The sequence below is a fragment of the Ornithorhynchus anatinus genome, chromosome 7 (assembly GCF_004115215.2).
Source record: "Ornithorhynchus anatinus isolate Pmale09 chromosome 7, mOrnAna1.pri.v4, whole genome shotgun sequence".
Lineage (NCBI taxonomy): Eukaryota > Metazoa > Chordata > Mammalia > Monotremata > Ornithorhynchidae > Ornithorhynchus > Ornithorhynchus anatinus.
This window is the reverse complement of record NC_041734.1, coordinates 41,590,274-41,611,868: the sequence shown is the minus strand read 5'-3', so window position 1 is coordinate 41,611,868 and position 21,595 is coordinate 41,590,274. Positions and strand designations below refer to the sequence as shown.

Below are 21,595 nucleotides of genomic sequence, written 5' to 3'. Positions count from 1 at the left end.
AGGAAAAGAGAACTTGCTCCAGCTGGAGGACAGAGTCATCCCAAAATTTCCAGGGTATCTCCAATCATCCAAATGCTTGGGAAATTTGAGCGCCGTCCCGTGGTAAACGCTACTACAACCTAATGACATGGTAGCAGGGCCTTCGGTCTAAACAACAATAAGGAAATGGGCTCGGGCCGTGACACAACACTTCCTCCAGAGGGGTATAAGAGGCCCCCAGTGTGAGAGAAGGCATCATCTCGGTCAGTAACCCACCTGAATCTCCAACCACCGACACCATGGCCGAAAACTGCTGCTCCCCCTGTTGCCAGCCATCTTGCTGCGTGCCCGTGAGCTGCAAGCCCGTGTGCTGCGAGCCTGTGTGCTGCAAACCCGTGTGCTGCAAGCCCGTGTGCTGCACGCCCGTCTGCTGCACGCCCGTCTGCTGCACGCCCGTCTGCTGCGAACCCACTTGCTGCCCCACCCCGTGCTGCCGCCCAGCCTCCCGCGTGGTTCTGCTCTGCCGCCCGGCCTGCGGTGCGCCCTGCGGGGCCGGCTGCGGCTCGGCCTCTTGCTGCCAGCCGGCTTGTGGCCAGGACAGTTGCTGCGGCTCAGTCTGCTGCGGGTCCGGCCCTTGCCAGTCCTCCTGCTGCCAACCATCTTGCTGCCGGCCCGTGGCGTGCGTGCCCGTCTGCTGTAAGCCCGTGGCCTGTTGCCCCACCTCCTGCTGCCCGCCGGGCTCCTGCCCTTTTCTCCTCTGCCGACCTGCTTGCCCCAGCCCGGCTTGCTGCTAAACATGTTCCCTCTAACCAGCACATCGAAGCAGATTTCACACAGCATGGGGACCGGGTTGCTCACCAAAATCCTCGTCAGCGTGCCACCATTCAGACCGCATCTGTCTCAGCTACCGAACGGTCAATTCTGGTCCCTAACCAATGATCTCTCTAGCCCTGTGTGAGAGAAGATCCCCGGGCGACTCTTCGCCTCGTCTTCCTTCTGGCTATTTCACCTGAGACCAGACCTCCTCTTCAGCAACTTGCCACCTCTCCAGACTCCACCCTCTTCCAAGTTACAAAGTACTTTTCAGTTCCACCTAATAAACGTTTTTGCACTTCACAACTGAAAAATTGCTTCTCATTCCACCTGAGACATGGCCACGTCCTCTAGCTCAGAAGGTCCACAAGACTAGTTAATTTTAGCGCTGCTTTTTTGGCTGGCTCGTCCGGAATTCTGGCGGCTTACGTTAAAGTACTCTGGGCCTGGACAAGGGTGGCCAGAGAACGGTATAGATGGACTGTGGCTCCACACGGTAATGCTAGGGCTCAGCGGTTCGCGAGATATATTAAACAAATTGCACAACCAGGATCTCTTTGAAGACACGAGGTTACGGGGAAGGATCGGGATTACTTTTCGTTACCTCTGACCATCTGAAAGCCAGAAACCGCATCGGTTGCCTCCTCACCCAGTGCTCGCTCATTCAAGAACTTTAATATAGACATTTTCCTGCAGGGCTGATGTGCATGTCAACAGCAGAGCAGCACACTCTCTCCGGTGGGTGAACTGGATATTACCAGTGCTCTGAGGGTCAAGGGAAAATCCTAAGCACAGTCAATCAGTCAATGGGATATATTGAGTGCTAAATTGTGGTATTTGGTAAGTGCTCACTTTGTGCCAGGCACTGGACTAAGCAGTGGGATGGATGTGTCCGGAGCAGCGAATCAAGTTTTGGGGATAGTTTAACTTGGGAGGTACAAAGGATCCAGACCCAGAAGGAGCTGACAGTCGCAGTCCCTCCCTAACATTTAGCATGATACTTTAGCTCATGAGTTGAGAACCCCGACAACATAGAGTCGGGCTTCAGGAAAGACCCTTAGGGACTTCTGATAAAGCAAATATGTCACTGCTACGTATCTAGAGGTGGAAAGCACATTCGTCTCCCCAAGGCAGCACAGCAGACATACACGGGAGTCTGGTTCCTCGCCACAAGGGCTGACAGGCCAGACACCCTGCTGGGAGGCGAAACAGAGGAGCTCAGTCTGTCCTGAATCTGGCTACTGAGCCTGTAGAGTTCATCCTCACGCAACTTGATTAGTTTTCTAAGGGCTCTCAAAGGTGTGGTCATCACATCAGAGGTATGAGCAGAATATGCTGGGGTGAAAGGTCATTAGGTAAACCAAATCCCCAGGAATCACAGTATTATTTCCACTCCTGAAAATGCTTCAGGAGGAAAACAGATGCACATGCACACTCAGTCAAGCAATGGTATTTCCTGAGCATTTACCGGGGGTAGAGCACTGTACTAAGCAATTGGGAAGGTATGATATGATAGAAGTGGTAAACATGATCCCTGTTCACAAGAAGCTTATAGTCAATGGGGAAAACAGGAAGTGGGTTACAGATTGACAGTAGAGAATAATGATACGTACGTTAAGTATTGTTGAACCGAGGTATCGAAGTGCTTATGTGGTTAGAGCCAAGTGCAGAGGTGAGGGAAAGATGGATACATCTTTCGGAGAAGCAGCGTGGCTCAGTGGAAAGAGCACGGGCTTTGGAGTCAGGGCTCATGAGTTCGAATCCCAGCTCTGCCACTTGTCGGCTGTGTGACTGTGGGCAAGTCACTTCACTTCTCCGTGCCTCAGTTCCCTCATCTGTAAAATGGGGATTAAGACTGTGAGCCCCACGTGGGACAACCTGATTCCCCTATGTCTACCCCAGCGCTTAGAACAGTGCTCGGCACATAGTAAGCGCTTAACAAATACCAACATTATTATTACATAAAAATGAGGGTTCGGTCAGGAAAGGCCCCAAAGGGAGAGATACGATTTTTGGAGGGTTTTCCAAGTGGGGAGAGTGGTGGCCTGTCACATAAGAAGGGGGAAGAGAATAGGTTGGCATTAGAGGAGTGAAGTGTGCAGATGGGGTTGTAATAGGAGTTCAGTGAGTTTTTGTGGAGTCAAGAGGGAAAAGCCAGATTGCAGGGCATCCAAGAGAGTCGGAGGAGAGGAAGTGGAGGCAAAGGGTGTAGATAACTCGCTAAAAGATTTTGGAAGGGGAATGGAGAGAGATGGGGGTAATACCCGGAGGGTGCTGTGGAGTCAAGAGAGGGAGTTTGGTTTTTTTTTTTTTAGATCAGGAGATACGTGGACATGCTTGGAAGCAGTAGGAAAGGAGCCATTGGAAAGTGAGTTGTTGCACTTTGAGGGAGGATGGGATGGGGGAATTATTTTGATTAGGTGGGAAAGGATGGGGTCAACAGTGCAGGTAGAGGGGCTAATATTTGAGGAGGAGGATAGAGATCTATTAAGATACTGCTGGGAAGGATGGGAGAGTCATACATCTGGCAGGAGGAGGGAAAGACTGAAAAGGAGCAGGGGAGATTTTAAGAATATCATGCCTAAAAGTGTCAATTCCATCAAAGAAGTACGTGGCAGGGTTATCAGGGACAAAAGACCGGAGGGCGCTCCGCTCCTCTGCTGCTAACCTCCTCATTCTCACCTGTCCCACCGTTGACCCTCGGCCACGTCCTACCAGTGACCGGGAACGCCCTCCCTCCTCACATCTGCCAAACTCTCTTCCCCTCTTCAAAGCCTTACTGAGAGCTCACCTCTTCCAGGAGGCCTTCCCAGATTGAGCTCTCCCTTTCCCTCTGCCCCTCCTCCCCTCCCCATTCCGCCTACTCCCTTCCCTCTGCTCTACCCCCTTCCCCTCCCCACGGCTCATGTATATTTGTATATATTACTCTATTTCTTTCATTAATGATGTGTATATATCTACGATTCTATTTTTCTCTTTTGATGGTACTGAGGCCAGTCTCCTTGTTTTATTTTGCCGTCTCCCCCTTTCAGACTGTGAGCCCGTTGTTGGGCGGGGATTGTCTCTGTTGCCGAATTGTATTTCCCAAGCGCTTAGGACAGTGCTCTGCACACGGTAAACGCTCAATAAATACGATCGAATGAACGAACGAACGAAAGAGGTGGGAGGGGCAGGGTCACAACAGGCTCGAGGAGGGTGTTAAAAGTATCTCGGAAACACAAACACACGGACCTAATACCCCATTTGAACCGTCCTTCAGTCCAACAGGAAGTGAGTGCCTATTTTTGGACAACTACACCATAAAAAGGGGGTGTCATATAATGGGGGAGTCAAAGAGACGACAGTTTACGTCTCTGTAGCTGGAAAAAGAAGTCTGCCGTTTCTGGGGGAACAGAGCCCTAAGAATAGGCCTAGGGGAGTTATGATCGTCAGTTAGGACAGTATGAGTGCTGTTTCCTGGTCAACTTCACTATGTGCTAATGAGCTGGGAGCAGGGCCTTGGGTCTAAACAATAATAAGGAAAAGGGCTCCAAGCCATGACGCGACACATCCTCCAGAGGGGTATAAGGGCTCCCAGAGTGAGAGACGTCATCATCCCAGTCGCTCAGTAACCCCCCTGAAACCCCAACCGCCGACACCATGGCCGACAACTGCTGCTCGCCCTGCTGCCGGCCGTCTGGCTGCGTGCCCGTGTGCTGCGAGCCCGTGTGCTGCGTTCCCGTCTGTTGCGAACCCACGTGCTGCCCCACCCCGTGCTGCCGCCCAGCCTCCCGCGTGGCTCTGCTCTGCCGCCCGGCCTGCGGTGCGCCCTGCGGGGCCGGCTGCGGCTCGGCCTCCTGCTGCCAGCCGGCCTGCGGCCGGGACGGTTGCTGCGGCTCGGTCTGCTGCGGGTCCGGCCCCTGCCAGTCCTCCTGCTGCCGACCGTGTTGCTGCACAACCCTCTCCTGCCGGCCGGTCGCGTGCGTGCCCGTCTGCTGTAAGCCCGTGGCCTGTTGCCCCTCCTCCTGCTGCCCACCAGGCTCCTGCCCTCCTCTCCTCTGCCGACCTGCTTGTCCCAGCCCTGCCTGCTGTTGAATGAGTTCCCTCTGATGTTAACTGCTATGAGCCTGGGCCACTCTCCTCATCAGCAGGACATCTATTCAGACCACATCTGTCTTGGGTAGTGAATGGTCAAGCCTGGTTTCAAATCAGAGGCTTCACCGACGCTCTAAGGTGGACCTTCTCCAAGAGGCGCCGCACCTCACCCCATCTCTTCGCAACGGTCACTTCAACTCAGACCAGGTCCTGTTCTTCAGGGGCTTCCTGCCCCGCCAGACACTACCCTATTCCCAGTCACAAGCAACTTTTCGGTTCCATCTAATAAACCGTTTGATAACTGGCACCTTGCAAATTAATTTTTATTCTAGCCAAGACGTGGTCACGCCCTTTCGACAGAATATCCACCACACTAACTCCAGAGCTACTTTTTCGCATTCAGTTTCGGCTTCTATTCTATATCGGGGGTCTTAGTCAAACAGGGTTTACGGGGGACTGATATGTGGTGTTCGTCTCTTCTCGTTCAGTCATCTCTACCCATTCAGAAGTGAGAAATCATACCGGTCAACCCTTCATCCAATGCTTGTTCACTGAGTAAAATTTTTACGAAGGTTTTCCTGCGGGTTTGAGGCACCTGAGACGACGCGAATGTCAAAAGCAGGACGGCGCGTTCTTCACACGGAGTGGAGCAGCTGGCGGTTTGAGCAGTGGATACCTCTCAGGCTCCCTTGGCTACGGGAAAATCCCGAGTGTATTCAATGAGTCCGTGAGATTCATGGTCGCATCTTCGCAAGGCCTTCCCCAATTAAGCCCTCTTTTCCCTGGCTCCCTCTCTCTTCTGTGTCATCTACGGCCTTGGAGATGTGACCTTTGGGCATTTGGTATTGGCTCCACCCTCAGCCCCACAAAACTTATGTACATATCTATAAATTTCATATTATAAATTATTTATTAATCTCTCCCTCTAGATTGTAAGCTCCCTGTGAGCAGGGAATGCGTCTACCAGGTCTATTGCACTGTAGTAATAATGACGACGTTGGTATGTGTTAAGTGCTTACTATGTGCAGAGCACTGTTCTAAGCACTGGGGTAGCTACAGGGTAATCAGGTTGTCCCATGCGAGGCTCACGGTCTGAATCCCCATTTTACAGAGGAGGTAACTGAGGCACCGAGAAGTGAAGTGACTTGCCCACAGTCACACAGCTGGCAAGTGACAGAGCCGGGAGACGAACCCGTGACCTCTGATTCCCAAGCCCGTGCTCTTCCCACCGAGCCACACTGCTCCCAAGCGCTTAGTTCAGTGCTCGGCACGAAGTAAGCCATTTAATATTAATAATAATTGCGGCATCTGTTATGCACTGACTCTGTGCCAGGCACTGTATTAAGTGCTGGGGTGGATACAAGCAAATTGGATTGGACACAGTCCCCGTCCCACGTGGAACTCGGAGTCTCAATCCTCATTTTACAAATGAAGTAACTGAGGCACAGATAACTGAAGTGACTTTCCCACTGGGATTAGAACCCACAACCTTCTTGACTCCCAGGTCCGACCTCTATCCACTACACCAGGCTGCTCTTCTACACCTTGCTGCTCCTCCACTTGTCTGCTACATGACCTTGGGCAAGTCACTCTTCTTCTCTGTGTCTCAGCTACCTAATCCGTAGAATGGGGATTAAGACCACGAGCCCTATCTGGGGCAGAAATTGGGTCCGACTTGATTAGCTAGCTATCTACCCCAGCAGCTTGGCACCTAGTAAGCTCTTAACAGATATTATAAAAAAGTAAGCACTCCATAAATACCAATGGTTGATTCATTCATTCATTCATTTCATTCATTCAGTGGGTTTTTTTTGAGCCCTTACTATGTGCAGAGCACTGTACTCAACACTTGGAAAGTACAATTTGGCAAGAAATAGAGACAATCCCTACCCAACAACGGATAATAACGTTGGTATTCGTTAAGCGCTTACTATGCGCAGAGCACCGTTCTAAGCGCTGGGGTAGACGCAGGGGAATCAGGTTGTCCCACGTGGGGCTCACGGTCTTCATCCCCATTTTACAGATGAGGGAACTGAGGCCCAGGGAAGTGAAGTGACTTGCCCACAGTCACACAGCTGACGAGTGGCAGAGCGGGATTCGAACCCATGACCCCTGCCTCCAAAGCCCGGGCTCTTTCCACTGAGCCACGCTGCTTCTCAACGACGAGATGGAACGAATTATTTTATGGTGTTTGCTAGGTGCTTATTATGTGTCCAGAGCTGTTCTAAGTGCTGAGGTGAAGAGTGCTTAATGTTTGCAGAAGACCGCCGAGGAGGTCTTAGGGAGAGTACGGCAACGTACACACACTCTGGCCCTTCGAAGCGCTCACAGTCACAACCTTACCCCGAGGGTTTGCCGCTTCCAAAGAAATCATGGAGCCCAGCTCCAGAAGAGACCCATCGTTTGCCAAAGGATGTTATGCATCAGAGGGTGAAACGCAGGTTCTCCTCCCAAAGGCAGCACATTTGGGACAACCCCCAGGGACAGTTACGGGGAATCTGGTCTTTAGTCAGAGGGACTGACACACAAACCAAATGCCCCGCTGAGAGCCAGAACACGGTGGCTCAGTCCGATCTGGGTCTGACTACAGAGATGGAAGATTTCGTCCCACGGTACCACGGAGTTTTAGGGGCCCTCGAAAGGCCCGTTCGTCCTACCAGAGGTATGGTCTGCGCGTGTGCAAGTGAGGCGCGTGCAGAATTCCATCAGATTTTTGCGTGCTGGCAATGGGTAACTAAACCCATAAAGAATCACCTTTTTATTTCCACTCACTAGAAATGTTTCTGGAAAAAAAGAAACGCACATATTGTCACTATCGCACATCCGTGCCAAGCTTGCTCGGTGCCCGAACTGGATCGTTCCTCAGGCACACAGGAAGGGTCTGCCTTACTTTAACATCTGCGTCTTAAAGGACAGGGCTGGACATCTCGTGCGAGCAACGTCAAGTTAGTTCTAGTTCCTGTATCCAGGAAAAGAAACCCGCTGGTTCTAAACGGCAGAGCCACCCGAAAAGGCCCAGCGTATCTCCAAGCATCAGTTAGGACAGTCAGAGCTATCTCATGGTGAACCTCACTACAAGCTAATGAGACGGTAGCAGGGAAATTGGTCTAAACAACAATAAGGAAAAGGTCTTGGAGGGTGACAGAACACATTCCTCGGAGGAGTATAAGAGCCCCCCAAAGGAAGACGAGTCATTCCAGTCAGTAACCTGACACTCGAACCACCGACACCATGGCCGACGACTGCTGCTCCCCCTGCTGCCGGCCGTCTTGCTGCGTGCCCGTGTGCTGCGAGCCCGTGCGCTGCGTGCCCGTGTGCTGCGAGCCCGTGTGCTGCAAGCCCGTGTGCTGCACGCCCGTGTGCTGCAAACCAGTGTGCTGCACTCCCGTCTGCTGCACACCCACTTGCTGCCCCACCCCGTGCTGCCGCCCAGCCTCCCGCGTGGCTCTGCTCTGCCGCCCGGCCTGTGGTGCGCCCTGCGGGGCCGGCTGCGGCTCGGCCTCCTGCTGCCAGCCGGCCTGCGGCCGGGACGGTTGCTGCGGCTCGGTCTGCTGCGGGTCCGGCCCCTGCCAGTCCTCCCGCTGCACAACCCTCTCCTGCCGGCCCGTCGTGTGCGTGCCCGTCTGCTGTAAGCCCGTGGCCCGTTGCCCCACTTCCTGCAGCCCGCCAGCCTCCTGCCCTTCTCTCCTCTGCCGACCTGCTTGCCCCAGCCCTGCTTGCTGTTGAACGAGTTCCCTCTGACCAGCGCGCCGATCAACACAGGATGGGGGCTGTGACGCTCATCCTGATGATGCTGGGCCATGATCCTCACCAACATGACTCCCATCCAGACCCCAATTGCCCTAGCCTACTGAATGAACCAGTCTGGTTCCCAAGCAGGGATCATTGGAGGGAAGGCTTCCAATCTGCTCCCTCACCTGGTCTTCCCATTTGCCATTTCACCCTGAAGCAAGCTCCGCACTCCTAGGTCTGGACCGGACCTCACCCTCTTCCAAATCACAAGCGACTTTTCAATTTGACGTAATAAACTGTTTGGCACCTGAAAAATGGATTTTTCTTCTATCTAACAGACGGTCAGGTCCTCCGGCTCAGAATATCCACAAGGATATCTAACCTTGGGCTCCACTTTCTTACGTTCAACACCTACATCGTGTGAAGTCATACAGGGTTTCGGGGAGACTAATATGTAATGATTGGAAAAATCCCATTCCGACGTATTCAGGACAAGACGCATCAACACAGGGACCTTGCCGTCGCGTGTCGGTAGGAGGCTTGTTCGGGACAGCGGTGGCTAATGCCAGAGCACCCAGGGTGAATTTGAGAGCGACCAGGGAAGGTGTTACTGGGCTGCGACCCAAGGTGGCAATTCTAGGGCTCAGTAATACCTGGGGCACATCAGAAGAATGGTTGCCCCTGGAACTCTTTGAGATCCGGGCCTTGTTGCCTCTATTCGATACCAGACTAGCAGGGGCATCAGAAACCCTGGTGTTCAGTCTGGCTCCCAAATTTGACTCAGCCTGAACTCTTTCCTCCTCCCAAAGACACGCTCTGGTCAACAGCAGAGCAACAAGTTCTTCGTAGGGGGAAGCGGCTGGTAGCTCAGACAGTCGATGCCTCCAGGGCTCCCAAATGTAAGGGAAAATCCCAAGTACATTTCATCAGTCCATCTATCACTGGTATATGTAGAGCATTCACTGCATGCAGAGTGAATGAGCCCTTGGCAAAGCACAATAGGGTAGATACACAACAACCGGGCCCTTAGAGTGCTTACAATCTCAACGCCTCCCTAGATCTTAACCTGACATTTCGGCTCGTGGCCTGGAATTCTGCGAGCAGAAAGCCCCGCGTCCTGCATCGGAAAGACCCATAGGGAACTTTGGCCAAAGGCAACATGTCACAGTTTTGCATCAGAAGAAAATGAAATGTCCCTGACAAAGGCAGCACATTCGGGGCGTCCCCGCAAGACAGGGAGAGGAGCCGTGTCCTCAGTCACGGGTGCTGACACGTGAACCGAACAGCACGTCGGGAAACGATCTCAAGAGCTCAGTCCGATCAGGGTCCGATTACTGAGCTCGGTAATTGTACCCCCATGGTTCTAGAATAGATTTCCAGGGTCCCTTGAACATCCATTCGTCATCTTCAATTTACGGCTGGCATAGTTTGGGATGCGGCATATATGAAATTCATTCAGGTTCTGCTATATTGATTTTGGTTATTTCCCCTCCCTTGAAAACTTCACGAGGAAAACACACATACTTGTACACTCCCTGTCACAAACAGACACACACACACACACACACAAATACACAGACTCTATGTTCAATTTGAACTGTCCTCAGTCTGAAAGGAAGTGAGTATGCCTCATTTTGAAAGCTCCACCTTAGCACTTTATGTTCCTACTAATAATAATAATGTGTGGTATTTGTTAAGAGCTTACTATGTCCCTGGCAGTGCACTAAAGGCAGGAATAGATTGCACAGTGTAATCGGATTGAACACAATCCCTGTCCCACATGGTGGCTGATAATCTTCATCCCCATTTTACAGATGAGAGAATTGGGGCACAGAGAAGTCACAAAGTAGACAAATGATAGACCCGGGATTAGAACTCAGGCCCTTTGCTTTATCCACTGGACCATACTACTTCTCTTGGCTCCTATCAAATCAAAGTAAAAATCGGTTCATGCATGTGTAACCGGGAAAAGAAGCCTGCAGTATTCGAAGGACAGAGTGATCCAAAAAAAGCCCAGGTTTGTACCCATCATCCAAATATTTGGGAAGGTGAAAAGCTGTCTCGTGGTCAACTCCACTTCAGGCTAATGAGATGGTAGCAGGACCAACAATAAGGAAAGGGCTCCAAGCTGAGACTAAAATATTCTCATAGCCGTGACTAAAATATTCTCCCGAGGGGTATAAGAGCCACCAAAGGGAGACGTCATCTCAGTCAGTCAGTAACCCTCCAGAAACTCCAACCGCCGACAACATGGCCGACAACTGCTGCTCCCCTTGCTGCCGGCCGTCTTGCTGCGTGCCCGTGTGCTGCAAACCCATGTGCTGCGAGCCCGTCTGCTGCACGCCCGTCTGCTGCAAACCCACGTGCTGCCCCACCCCGTGCTGCCGCCCAGCCTCCCGCGTGGTTCTGCTCTGCCGCCCGGCCTGCGGTGCGCCCTGCGGGGCCGGCTGCGGCTCGGCCTCTTGCTGCCAGCCGGCTTGTGGCCGGGACAGTTGTGGCCAGGACAGTTGCTGCGGCTCGGTCTGCTGCGGGTCCGGCCCCTGCCAGTCCTCCTGCTGCCGACCGTGTTGCTGCACAACCCTCTCCTGCCGGCCCGTGGCGTGCGTGCCCGTCTGCCGTAAGCCCGTGGCCCGTTGCCCCACCTCCTGCTGCCCGCCGGGCTCCCGCCCTTCGCTCCTCTGCCGACCTGCTTGCCCCAGCCCTGCTTGCTGTTGAACGAGTTCCCTCTGACCAGCACGTCGACGCACAGTTCGAACAGGATGGGGGCCAAGGTGCTCATCCCCACACACCTGGGCCACCAACTCTCATCCACCCAGACGCCGTTTGGCTCAGCTAACTGAACTAGCAGCTCAGCGCTAGTTTGGTTCCCAAGTGGGAATCCCCTAACCCTGTCGGAGGGAAGGTCCCAAATCACCTCTTACCTTGCTTTTCCTATGGCCATTTCACCTTGGCCCAGGTGCTCTCTCTCGAGGCAGTACCCCTTCTCGACTCCACCCTCTTCCGAGTCACAAGCAACTTTTCAGTTCCACCTAATAAACCGTTTGGCACCTTAAAAACGGATTTTTCTTCTAATAGATGGCCAGGTTCTCCAGGTCAGAATATCCAGAAGGCTATCTAACCCTGGATCCACGTTTTTACATGCAATTTCAGCACCTACTCCATGTGAAGGGCCTTGGTCCAACAGGATTTTGGGGAGACTGATACACAATACCTGAGAGATTGCTATTCAAACTCATTCGGGACAGGACACATCAGGGAACTTGCCACAGGGTGTCGGCTAATGCCGGAGCGCCCTGGGCGAACTCAAGAGTGACCGGGGGAAGGTGTGACTAGGCTGTGTGGCCCAAGGTGGTCATACTAGGGCTCAGCAGTATCGGGGCGCATCGGAGGAACGGTTCGCCCTGGAGCTCTGAGATCAGGGGCTTGGGAAAGGATCAGGATTTCTTCCTATTGCCTCTGTTTGCGGCCAGGCAAGCAGGGCCATCAGGAACACCCGCTGGTCAACCTGGCTCCCAATTTTGACTCAGCCTATATATTTTGTCCCACAAAGAACAGAGTGCTCAAAATACGGAGGAAAATCCCAAGTACATTCCATCGATCCATTTACCACTGGTATATGCGGACCACTCACTGTGTGCGGAGTACCGTGCTGAGCCCTTGGCAGAGGACAATAAGGTAGACACACAGTAATCGGGCCCTCAGAGTGCTTACAATCACATCGCCTCCCTAGCTCTTAACCTGACGTGTCGGCTCATGGGCTGGAATTCCGGATCCAGAAAGCAGTGAGTCCAGCACCGGAAAGACCCATAGGGAACTTTTGCCAAAGGGAACATGTCACTATTTTGCATCAGAAGGTGAAAATCAAGTGCCCCTGACAAAGGCAGAGCAATCGGGTCATCCCCAAAAGACATGAAGAGGAGCTGGGTTCTCGGAAACAGGTGCTGACACATGAACCAGACAGCCTGCTTGGGAAACCATCGCAACAGCTCAACCCAATCAGGGTCTGATCACTGAGCTTGGAAATTGTGCCTCCATGGCTCTAGATTAGATTTCTAGGGTCCCTCAAACATCCATTCATCGTATTTAATTTATGGCTGGCCTAATATGGGATGCTGCATGTATGGAATTCATTCGTGTTCTGCTGCGTTGATATTTGGTTACCACGATGCCAAGGAACTGCAGTATTTCCTCTTCCTTGAAACCCTCAAGAGGAAAATACACATACTTGTGCACTCCCTGTCACGGAGAGGCAAACACACATACACAGATTCCATGTGCCATATGAATTGTCCCTCAGTCCAACAGGAAGTGAGCCTGCCTTATTTTGAAAGCTCCACATTAGCCCTTTCTGCTTGTCCTCCTGACAGGCCAAAGTAAAAATCATTTCTTGGATATGTACCCAGGAAAAAAGGCCTGCAGTATTTGGAGGACAGAGTGTTCCCAAAAAGGCCCAGGTTTGTACCCATCATCCAAATATTTGGGAAGGTGGAAAGCTGTCTCGTGGTCAACTCCACTTCAGGCTAATGAGATGGTAGCAGGAACATCGGTCCAAACAACAATAAGGAAAGGGCTCCAAGCCGTGACTAAAATATTCTCCCGAGGAGTATAAGAGCCACCAAAGGGAGACGTCATCTCAGTCAGTCAGTAACCCTCCAGAAACTCCAACCGCCGACACCATGGCCGACAACTGCTGCTCCCCTTGCTGCCGGCCGTCTGGCCGCGTGCCCGTGTGCTGCGAGCCCGTGTGCTGCGAGCCCGTGTGCTGCACGCCCGTGTGCTGCGAGCCCGTGTGCTGCGTTCCCGTCTGCTGCGAACCCACGTGCTGCCCCACCCCGTGCTGCCGCCCAGCCTCCCGCGTGGCTCTGCTCTGCCGCCCGGCCTGCGGTGCGCCCTGCGGGGCCGGCTGCGGCTCGGCCTCCTGCTGCCAGCCGGCCTGCGGCCGGGACGGTTGCTGCGGCTCGGTCTGCTGCGGGTCCGGCCCCTGCCAGTCCTCCCGCTGCACAACCCTCTCCTGCCGGCCCGTCGCGTGCGTGCCCGTCTGCTGTAAGCCCGTGGCCCGTTGCCCCACCACCTGCTGCCCGCCGGCCTCCTGCCCTTCCCTGCTCTGCCGACCTGCTTGCCCCAGCCCTGCTTGCTGTTGAACGAGTTCCCTCCGACCAGCACGTCGACGCACAGTTCAAACAGGATGGGGGCCGAGATTCTCATCCCGACACACCTGGGCCACCCACTGTCACCCATCCAGACCCCGATTTTCTAGGTTAATGAACGCACGAGTCTGGTTCCCAACCAGAGATCTCCCTAATCCGGTTGGAGTGAAGGTCCCCAGGCTGCTCCTCACCTCATCTTCCAATTGGCCGTTTCACCCTGCTCTCTCAGCGCTTCACCCCTTCTGGATCCATCCTCTATCGAGTCAAAAGCAACTTTTCAGTTCCAACCAATAAACTGTTTGGTACCTTAAAATTGGGTTTTTCTTCTAATAGAGGGCCACGTCCTCCAGCTCAGAATATCCACAAAGCTATTTCTAGATCCACCTTTTTACGGTCAATTTCAACACCTACATCCCGCGAAGGGCCTTGGTCAAATAGGGGAGACTAATACATAATATCTGGAAAAATCCTGTTTCAAATTTCTCAGGACAAGATGCATCAACACAGGAACCTTTCCACAGAGGGTCAGTAGGAGGATTATCTGGGATACTGGAGGCTAAGACTGTGAGCCCCACGTGGGACATCCTGATTCCCCTCCGTCTACCCCAGTGCTTGGAAAGGTGCTCGGCACATAGTAAGCGCTTAACAAATACCAACATTAATATGCCAGAGCATCCTGGGTGTACTCTAGAGTGGCCAGGGGAAGCTGTACTGGGCTGTGACCCAAGGTGGTAACGCTAGGGCTCAGCAGTACCTGGGGAATATCCGAGGAAGGGTTTCCCCCCGGAGCACGTTGAGACCGAGGCCATAGGCCAGGATCAGGATTTTCCTCTTGTTGCCTTTATTTGAGGTCTGACGAGCAGATGATGAGAATCACCGCTGGTCAGCCTGGCTCCCAATTTCGACTTGCCCCTCCCAGGGACGTGCCCCGGGGTCAACGGTAGAGCAGCAAGCTCTTCGCAGGGTAAAGCAGCCGGTGGCCCAGGCAGTTTACACCTCCAGGGCCCCCAAATGTGGGGGAAAATACCAAATACGTTTCGTCGATCCATTTAGCGCCGGTTCGTGTGGAGCCCTCACCGTGTGCAGACTACTGTGCTGAGCCCTTGGAAGGGTATAATAGGGCAGGTACTCAACATCCCGGACCTGGCAGCGTGGTTTGCGGAAAGAGCACGGACTTGGGAATCAGAGGTCTTGGATTCTAATCCCGGCTTTGCCGCTTGTCAGCTGTGTGACTCTGGGCAAAGTCCCTTAACTTCTCTGTGCCTCAGTTACCTCATCTGTAAAGTGGGAATTAAGACTGTGAGCCCTATGTGGGACAACCTAATTCCCTCATATCTACCCCAGAACTTAGAACAGTGCCTGGCACATAGCAAATGCTTAACAAAGACCATCATTATTACTTTGAGAAGCAGAGTGGCTCAGTGGAAAGAGGACGAGCTGGGGAGTCAGAGATCATGGCTTCAAATCTCGGCTCCGCCGCTTGTCAGCTGTGTGACTTTGGGCAAGTCACTTAACTTCTCTGTGCCTCAGTTACCTCATCTGTAAAATGGGGATGAAGACTGTGAGCCCCACGTGGGACAACCTGACCACCTCGTACCCTCCCCAAGTGCTTAGAACAGAGCTTTGCACGTAGTAAGCGCTTAACAAATGCCAGCAGTATTATTGTCATTAAAGTACTTACAATCATCATGCCTCCCTAGCCCTTAACCTGACGTGTTGGCTCGTGGGCTGGAATTCTGGGTTCAGAAACCACAGTCATGATCGGGAAACACTCATAGGGACTTATGCCCAAGGGAACGTGTTGCTATTTCGCATCAGAGGTGAAAATAAGGTGCCCCTGCCAAACCGGCACCTTCAGGGCAACCCCAAAAGCTAGGGGCAGGAGCCCTGTTCTCAGTCACAGGTGCGGACACCTGAACCAAATAACCTGCTGGGAAACAAATCCCAGCAGCCCAGTCCAATCTTGTTCCTAGAATAGTAGTAGTAATCATAACGACGGTATTTGTTAAGCACTTAACTACGTGCCAGGCACTGTACTAAGCGCTGGGGTCGTTACAAGCAAATCGTGTTGGACAGAGTCCCTGTCCCACGTGGTGCTCACAGTCTCAATCCCCATTTTACAGATGAGCTAACTGAAGCCCAGGGAAGTGACTTGCCCAAAGTCAGCCGGCAGACAAGTGGCCAAGCTGGGATTGGAACTCATGACCTTCTGATTTCCAGGCCTGTGCTCTATCCACTAGGCCATGCTACTTCTTAGCAGGTACAAGGTGGATACACAGTTGGGTTGTCACCTTTGGGACTCAGTCTTCATCCCCATTTTCCAGATGAGGGAACTGAGGCCCAGAGAAGTGAAGTGACTTGCCCGAGATCACACAGCAGACAAGTGGAGGAGCCAGGGTTAGATAGAACACCTTCCCGGGAGCGCAGGGACCCCGACCTTCCACGTCCACCCCTCCTCCGACTCACTAAGTTTCTAGGGTCCATTCGACACACCACTAAGTTTCTTGAAGGTCCATTCGTCATACCTGACGTAATCTGGGATGCTGCGTGTATGAAATTCATTCAGGTTCTGCTATGTTGCTATTAGGCTACCAGGATGCCAAGGGTCTACAATATTTCCTCTCCCTTGAAAATTTCAGGGAGAAAATGCACATGCTTGTACACTCATTCTCCAAAAGGGGCAAAAACACATGCACAGATACCATGTCCAATATGAAGTGTCCCTCAGTCCCACAGGAAATAAGCCTCCCTTATTTTGAAAGCCCCCCTTTAGCCTTTTATGGCCCTGCTCCTGATGAACCAGAGTAAAACTCAGTTTGTGTATGTGTAGCCAGGAAAAGAAGCCTGCAGTATTTGGAGAACAGAGTGCTCAAAAAAAAAAAAACCCCAACAGTCCAGGTTTTCCCATCATCCAAACAGTTGGGAAGTCGGAGAGCCAACTCGTGGTCAACTCCATTTGAGGCTAAGGAGATGATAGCAGGGAAATTGGTCTAAACAACAAGGAAAAAGGCTCCAAGCCATGACATGACACATCCTCCAGAGGGGTAAAAGAGCCTCCAAAGGGAGACTAATCAACTCAGTCGCTCAGTAACCCATCAGAAACTCCAACCGCCGACACCATGGCCGACAACTGCTGCTCTCCCTGCTGCCGGCCGTCTTGCTGTGTGCCCGTGTGCTGCGAACCCGTGTGCTGCAAACCCGTGTGCTGCGAGCCCGTGTGCTGCGTTCCCGTCTGTTGCGAACCCACGTGCTGCCCCACCCCGTGCTGCCGCCCAGCCTCCCGCGTGGCTCTGCTCTGCCGCCCGGCCTGCGGTGCGCCCTGCGGGGCCGGCTGCGGCTCGGCCTCCTGCTGCCAGCCGGCCTGCGGCCGGGACGGTTGCCGCGGCTCGGTCTGCTGCGGGTCCGGCCCCTGCCAGTCCTCCCGCTGCACAACCCTCTCCTGCCGGCCCGTCGCGTGCGTGCCCGTCTGCCGTAAGCCCGTGGCCCGTTGCCCCACCTCCTGCTGCCCGCCAGGCTCCCGCCCTTCGCTCCTCTGCCGACCTGCTTGTCCCAGCCCTGCTTGCTGTTGAATGAGTTCCCTTCAATCTCCACATGATGAACAGTTTACACGAGATGGGGACCGAGATGGTCATCATGTTGCTCCTGGGCCATGATCCACACCACCAGGCCATCCAGCCAAACCACAACCGTCTCGGCTACTGAATGGGCGATTCTAATTCCCACCCAATGATCTCCACCACCCTGCAAGATGGAAGATCCCCAGCAACTACTCACCGGGTCTTCCCTCTGGCCGTTTCCCTCCAGACCAGATCCTGCTTTTCAGGAGACTCGGCCCCCTCACTGGACTCTGCCATATTTCAAGTCACGGATAGCTTTTCAATTCCACCTAATAAACCGTTTGCGTTAACTGGCACCTGAACAATGGATTTTTGCTCCACCCAAATCACGGCCACCTCTTCTACCCTAGAATGTCCACAAGATTAGCTAACCATAGAACCGTTTCCTTGTCTTCCATCTCAGCATCCGCTCAAGGGGTAAAGCCTGGGTTAAAGAGGGCATTTGGGAGAAAGATATGATAATAATTGATCATTACCATGGCCTTTATTAAGCCATTACAATGTGCCAAGCCCTGTACTAAGAGCAGGGGTGGATACAAGCAAATCGGGTTGGACGTGGTCCCACGTGGGGCTTCCGGTCTCGATCCCCATTTTACAGACGAGGTAACTGAAGCACAGAGGAAGTGAAGTGACCTGCCAAGGTCACGCAGCAGATAGGTGGTGGAGCTGGGATTAGAACCCATGACCTTCTGAATCCCAGGCCCATGCACTATTATTCACTACACTATATGTGGTGTCTAGAAGAATTCCTCTCCCTTCTCAGTCGGGACAACACGAGAACTTTGGCATAGGGTATCGGGGCAAATGGGCTACTGGGCTGTGGTCCAGTGTGGTAACTTCAGGGCTCAGCAATGTTTGGGGCACATTAAAGGAATCATTTGGCCTTGGAGGTCTCTGGAGACCAAGAGCCATGGGGAAGGATCAGGATCTCTTCTACTGCCTGGGTCTAAGAGTGGCATCAGCCATCAAGATGACACCCCACACCCAACACTTGTTCATCAGCCAGGATGATAAAGGATTTCCCACTTTCATCAACTTCCCAAGGGGAGGCAGGTGTTCACAGCAGAGCCGTGAATACCCCTTTCAGAGGGAGTAAGGCAGCCTGTGGCCTGCGCAGCGGAACCCTCCAGGACGCCCAAAGTTATCAGAAGAGCTGTACTAAGCATGTAGGAGAGAACAATAGGGTCACTACAAACAACCAAGGCCCTCAAAATGCTCACAAATCAAAACCCCTCCCAGTGATTAGCCTGCCATACTGGCTAATGGGCCCTGAGGCAGACAACATAAAACCCTGTCCCCAGAAAGACTAGGGAAGTTTGCCAAAGGGAATATGCCACTGCTATGCATCAGAAGGTGAAAAGGAGGTTCATCTTCCAAAGGAAGGGTTTTCAGGGCAACTCCCACCTACAGGCTCGGGAGGCGGTGGCTAATAGTCACAGGGTGACACACCAACCAAATGCCCTGCCGGCAGCCAAGCACAGCGACTCAGTCCAATCTGGATCTGACCACTGAACCTGCAGATGTTTGTCTCTGTGATACTAGACTGGTTTTCCAGAGGTCCTCAAAAGTCCATTTATCACACCAGTGGGAGCGTCTGCCATGCTGGGGTACGTGTGCTAAATTAATTCAGGTTCCTGGTATGCCGACATTGTGTTACCGAGTAATCCCTGGAATATTTCCATTCCCTAGAAATGCTTCAGGAGGAAAAGAGATACATAGGTGCTCTATCCCATCCAACCATGCACAACACCACAAACGTGCACACACAGGCACATAAACAAACTAAATTTCCGAGTTAGATTTTTTTCTTGGTCCCGCAATAGCTATTTCCATATTTCGAGAGTTCCACTTTAATAATGATAATGATAGTACCTGTTAAGCACTTACTTTGTGCCAAACACTGTTCTAAGTGCCGGAGTAGGTACAAGGTAATTAGGATGTCCCACACGGGGCTCACAGTCTTAATCCTCATTTTACAGATGAGGTAACTGAAGCAGAGAGAAGTTTAGTGGCTTGTCCAAAGTCACACAACAAAGAAGTGGCAGAGCCGGGATTAGAACCCACGTCCTCTGACTCCCAAGCCCGTGTTCTTCCCACTAAGCCATGCCGCTTCTCGGCCCTTTGGGCTTCTCATGTTGAGAAGCAAGAGCGATATCTGTTTCAGGAACTTCAGAGCGGAAGAGAAGCCTGCTATTTCTGGAGCACGGAGTTTCCCTCACCCCCAAAAAAGACCCAGCGTAGCTCCAAGCATCCAATCGGTTGGGACTGAACGCTGACTCAAGGCAAACTCCACTGCAGCCTAATGATAAGGTAGCAGGGCCATTGGACTAAACAATAATAAGGAAAACAGCTCGAACCGTGGCACAACACATCCTCCAGGCAGGTATAAGAGCCCCCACGGTGAGAGAAGTCGACATCTCAGTCGCTCAGGACCCACCTCGTACTCCAACCGCCGACACCATGGCCGACAACTGCTGCTCCCCTTGCTGCCGGCCGTCTTGCTGCGTGCCCGTGTGCTGCAAGCCCGTGTGCTGCACGCCCGTGTGCTGCAAACCCGTGTGCTGCACGCCCGTCTGCTGCACGCCCGTCTGCTGCGAACCCACGTGCTGCCCCACCCCGTGCTGCCGCCCAGCCTCCCGCGTGGTTCTGCTCTGCCGCCCGGCCTGCGGTGCGCCCTGCGGGGCCGGCTGCGGCTCGGCCTCTTGCTGCCAGCCGGCTTGTGGCCGGGACAGTTGTGGCCAGGACAGTTGCTGCGGCTCGGTCTGCTGCGGGTCCGGCCCCTGCCAGTCCTCCTGCTGCCGACCGTGTTGCTGCACAACCCTCTCCTGCCGGCCCGTGGCGTGCGTGCCCGTCTGCTGTAAGCCCGTGGCCTGTTGCCCCACCTCCTGCTGCCCACCAGGCTCCTGCCCTTCTCTCCTCTGCCGACCTGCTTGCCCCAGCCCGACTTGCTGTTGAAGGGGTCCCCTCCGACAGTTCACACTGGATGCGGACTCAGATGGTCATCGTGACATACCTGCCCAACGATCCTTACCGATATGTCATCATTCCAGACCCTATTTATTTGTCTTGGCTACTGAACAGTTCATCTGTTCCCAAGCAGGAATCTCCCTGGTCCTGTGGAGTAGACGATCTCTACACAGCTCACCTCATATTCAAGCGCTCAATAAATACAATTGAATGAATGAATGAACTCCCATTGGCCTTTTCACCCTGGACCGGGTCCCGTTCTTCAGTGGCTTGCGGTCCACTGGACTCCACGCTCTTCCCACGGTCTTAATCCCCATTTAAAGATGAGGTAACTGAGGGCGGGGAGGCGAAGTGACTTGCCCGAGGTCACATAGCAGACAACTGGCAGAGATGGGATTAGAACTCAGGTCCTCTGACTCATGTTCTTCCCACTGGCCACGCTGCTTCTCTTTCGCTCTCTCTGGTAAAACTAGGGCTCAGCAGCCGAGGAGCGTCCGTGGTTACCCGAAGAAACTGTCCACCCAGGATCTCATTAGAGCTGCCAGGCCATGAGGAATGATCAGGATTTCTTTTGGCTGCCTTTGTCACCCGGAGACCAGGCAAGAGAGTGACATCAGAAACACTCTGGTTACTTGGCTCCCAATGCCTGCACACTCTGAAAGTTTGGTAAAGGGATCTTCCCACAGTTCTGCCCCCGCCGAGGAGATTCCAGGGTCGACGGCTTTTCAGAGAGGGCAAAGCAGCCTCAACTGGGAGAGTGGGTACTTCCAGGGATCTCCGTACTGTAGAAATAATCCCAAGAACATTAATAATCCCAAGCACATTCATTAACAACCTACGTCTAGCAATCGGCCTGCCTTGGAGAAGCAGCGTGGCTCAGTGGAAAAAGAGCCCGGGCTTGCGGGTCAGAGGACATGGGTTCTAATCCCTGCTCCGCCGCTTGCCAGCTGTGTGACTCTGGGCAAGTCACTTCACTTCTCTGTGCCTCAGTGACCTCATCTGTAAAATGGGGATTAAAAACTGGGAGCCCCACGTGGGACAACGTGATCACCTTGTATCCCCCAGTGCTTAGAACGGTGCTTTGCACATAGAAAGCGCTTAACAAATACCACCATTTTATCGGCTCACAAGCCTGAATGCCCAGGTCAGAATCGGAAAGACCCACTGGATCTTCGTCAAGGGGAACATGTCACTGTTTAAGGCATCAACAGCCTTAAAGCAGGTTCACCTCCGAAAGGCAGCACAGTTGGGACAACCTCAGGAGAC

The 21,595-nt window shown here is 53.2% G+C and overlaps 3 protein-coding genes across 3 annotated transcripts; all 3 read left to right on the top strand.

The window, feature by feature from the left end:
- Positions 1–278: 278 nt before the first annotated feature.
- Positions 279–8,592, top strand: LOC120638514 (keratin-associated protein 10-8-like). The gene is made up of 5 exons (XM_039912729.1): positions 279–686; positions 4,393–4,768; positions 5,439–5,593; positions 8,161–8,398; positions 8,537–8,592. The coding sequence occupies exons 1-5, from the start codon at positions 279–281 to the stop codon at positions 8,590–8,592; spliced, it is 1,233 nt and encodes a 410-aa protein (XP_039768663.1).
- Positions 8,593–10,848: 2,256 nt separating this feature from the next.
- LOC120638513 (keratin-associated protein 4-12-like) lies at positions 10,849–13,739 on the top strand. The gene is made up of 4 exons (XM_039912728.1): positions 10,849–11,215; positions 11,674–11,690; positions 12,966–13,052; positions 13,203–13,739. The coding sequence occupies exons 1-4, from the start codon at positions 10,849–10,851 to the stop codon at positions 13,737–13,739; spliced, it is 1,008 nt and encodes a 335-aa protein (XP_039768662.1).
- Positions 13,740–16,864: 3,125 nt separating this feature from the next.
- Positions 16,865–20,317, top strand: LOC107547874 (keratin-associated protein 10-7-like). The gene is made up of 3 exons (XM_029068827.2): positions 16,865–17,055; positions 19,834–20,093; positions 20,262–20,317. The coding sequence occupies exons 1-3, from the start codon at positions 16,865–16,867 to the stop codon at positions 20,315–20,317; spliced, it is 507 nt and encodes a 168-aa protein (XP_028924660.2).
- The last annotated feature ends 1,278 nt before the right edge of the window (positions 20,318–21,595 follow it).

What these genes read in the sequence shown, in the direction of transcription:
- LOC107547874 (XM_029068827.2), top strand. Translation starts at nt 16,865, where the DNA reads ATGGCCGACAACTGCTGCTCTCCCTGCTGCCGGCCGTCTTGCTGTGTG. An exon ending in CTGCTCTGCCGCCCGGCCTG is followed by an intron (nt 17,056 to 19,833) that starts CGGTGCGCCCTG and finishes CATGGCCGACAA; the next exon opens with CTGCTGCTCCCCTTGCTGCC. An exon ending in GCCGGCTTGTGGCCGGGACA is followed by an intron (nt 20,094 to 20,261) that starts GTTGTGGCCAGG and finishes GCTGCCCACCAG; the next exon opens with GCTCCTGCCCTTCTCTCCTC.
- LOC120638513 (XM_039912728.1), top strand. Translation starts at nt 10,849, where the DNA reads ATGGCCGACAACTGCTGCTCCCCTTGCTGCCGGCCGTCTTGCTGCGTG. An exon ending in GTGTTCCCAAAAAGGCCCAG is followed by an intron (nt 13,053 to 13,202) that starts GTTTGTACCCAT and finishes TCTCCCGAGGAG; the next exon opens with TATAAGAGCCACCAAAGGGA.
- LOC120638514 (XM_039912729.1), top strand. Translation starts at nt 279, where the DNA reads ATGGCCGAAAACTGCTGCTCCCCCTGTTGCCAGCCATCTTGCTGCGTG. An exon ending in CCGTCTGCTGTAAGCCCGTG is followed by an intron (nt 687 to 4,392) that starts GCCTGTTGCCCC and finishes TCATCATCCCAG; the next exon opens with TCGCTCAGTAACCCCCCTGA. An exon ending in GCCGGCCTGCGGCCGGGACG is followed by an intron (nt 8,399 to 8,536) that starts GTTGCTGCGGCT and finishes GCAGCCCGCCAG; the next exon opens with CCTCCTGCCCTTCTCTCCTC.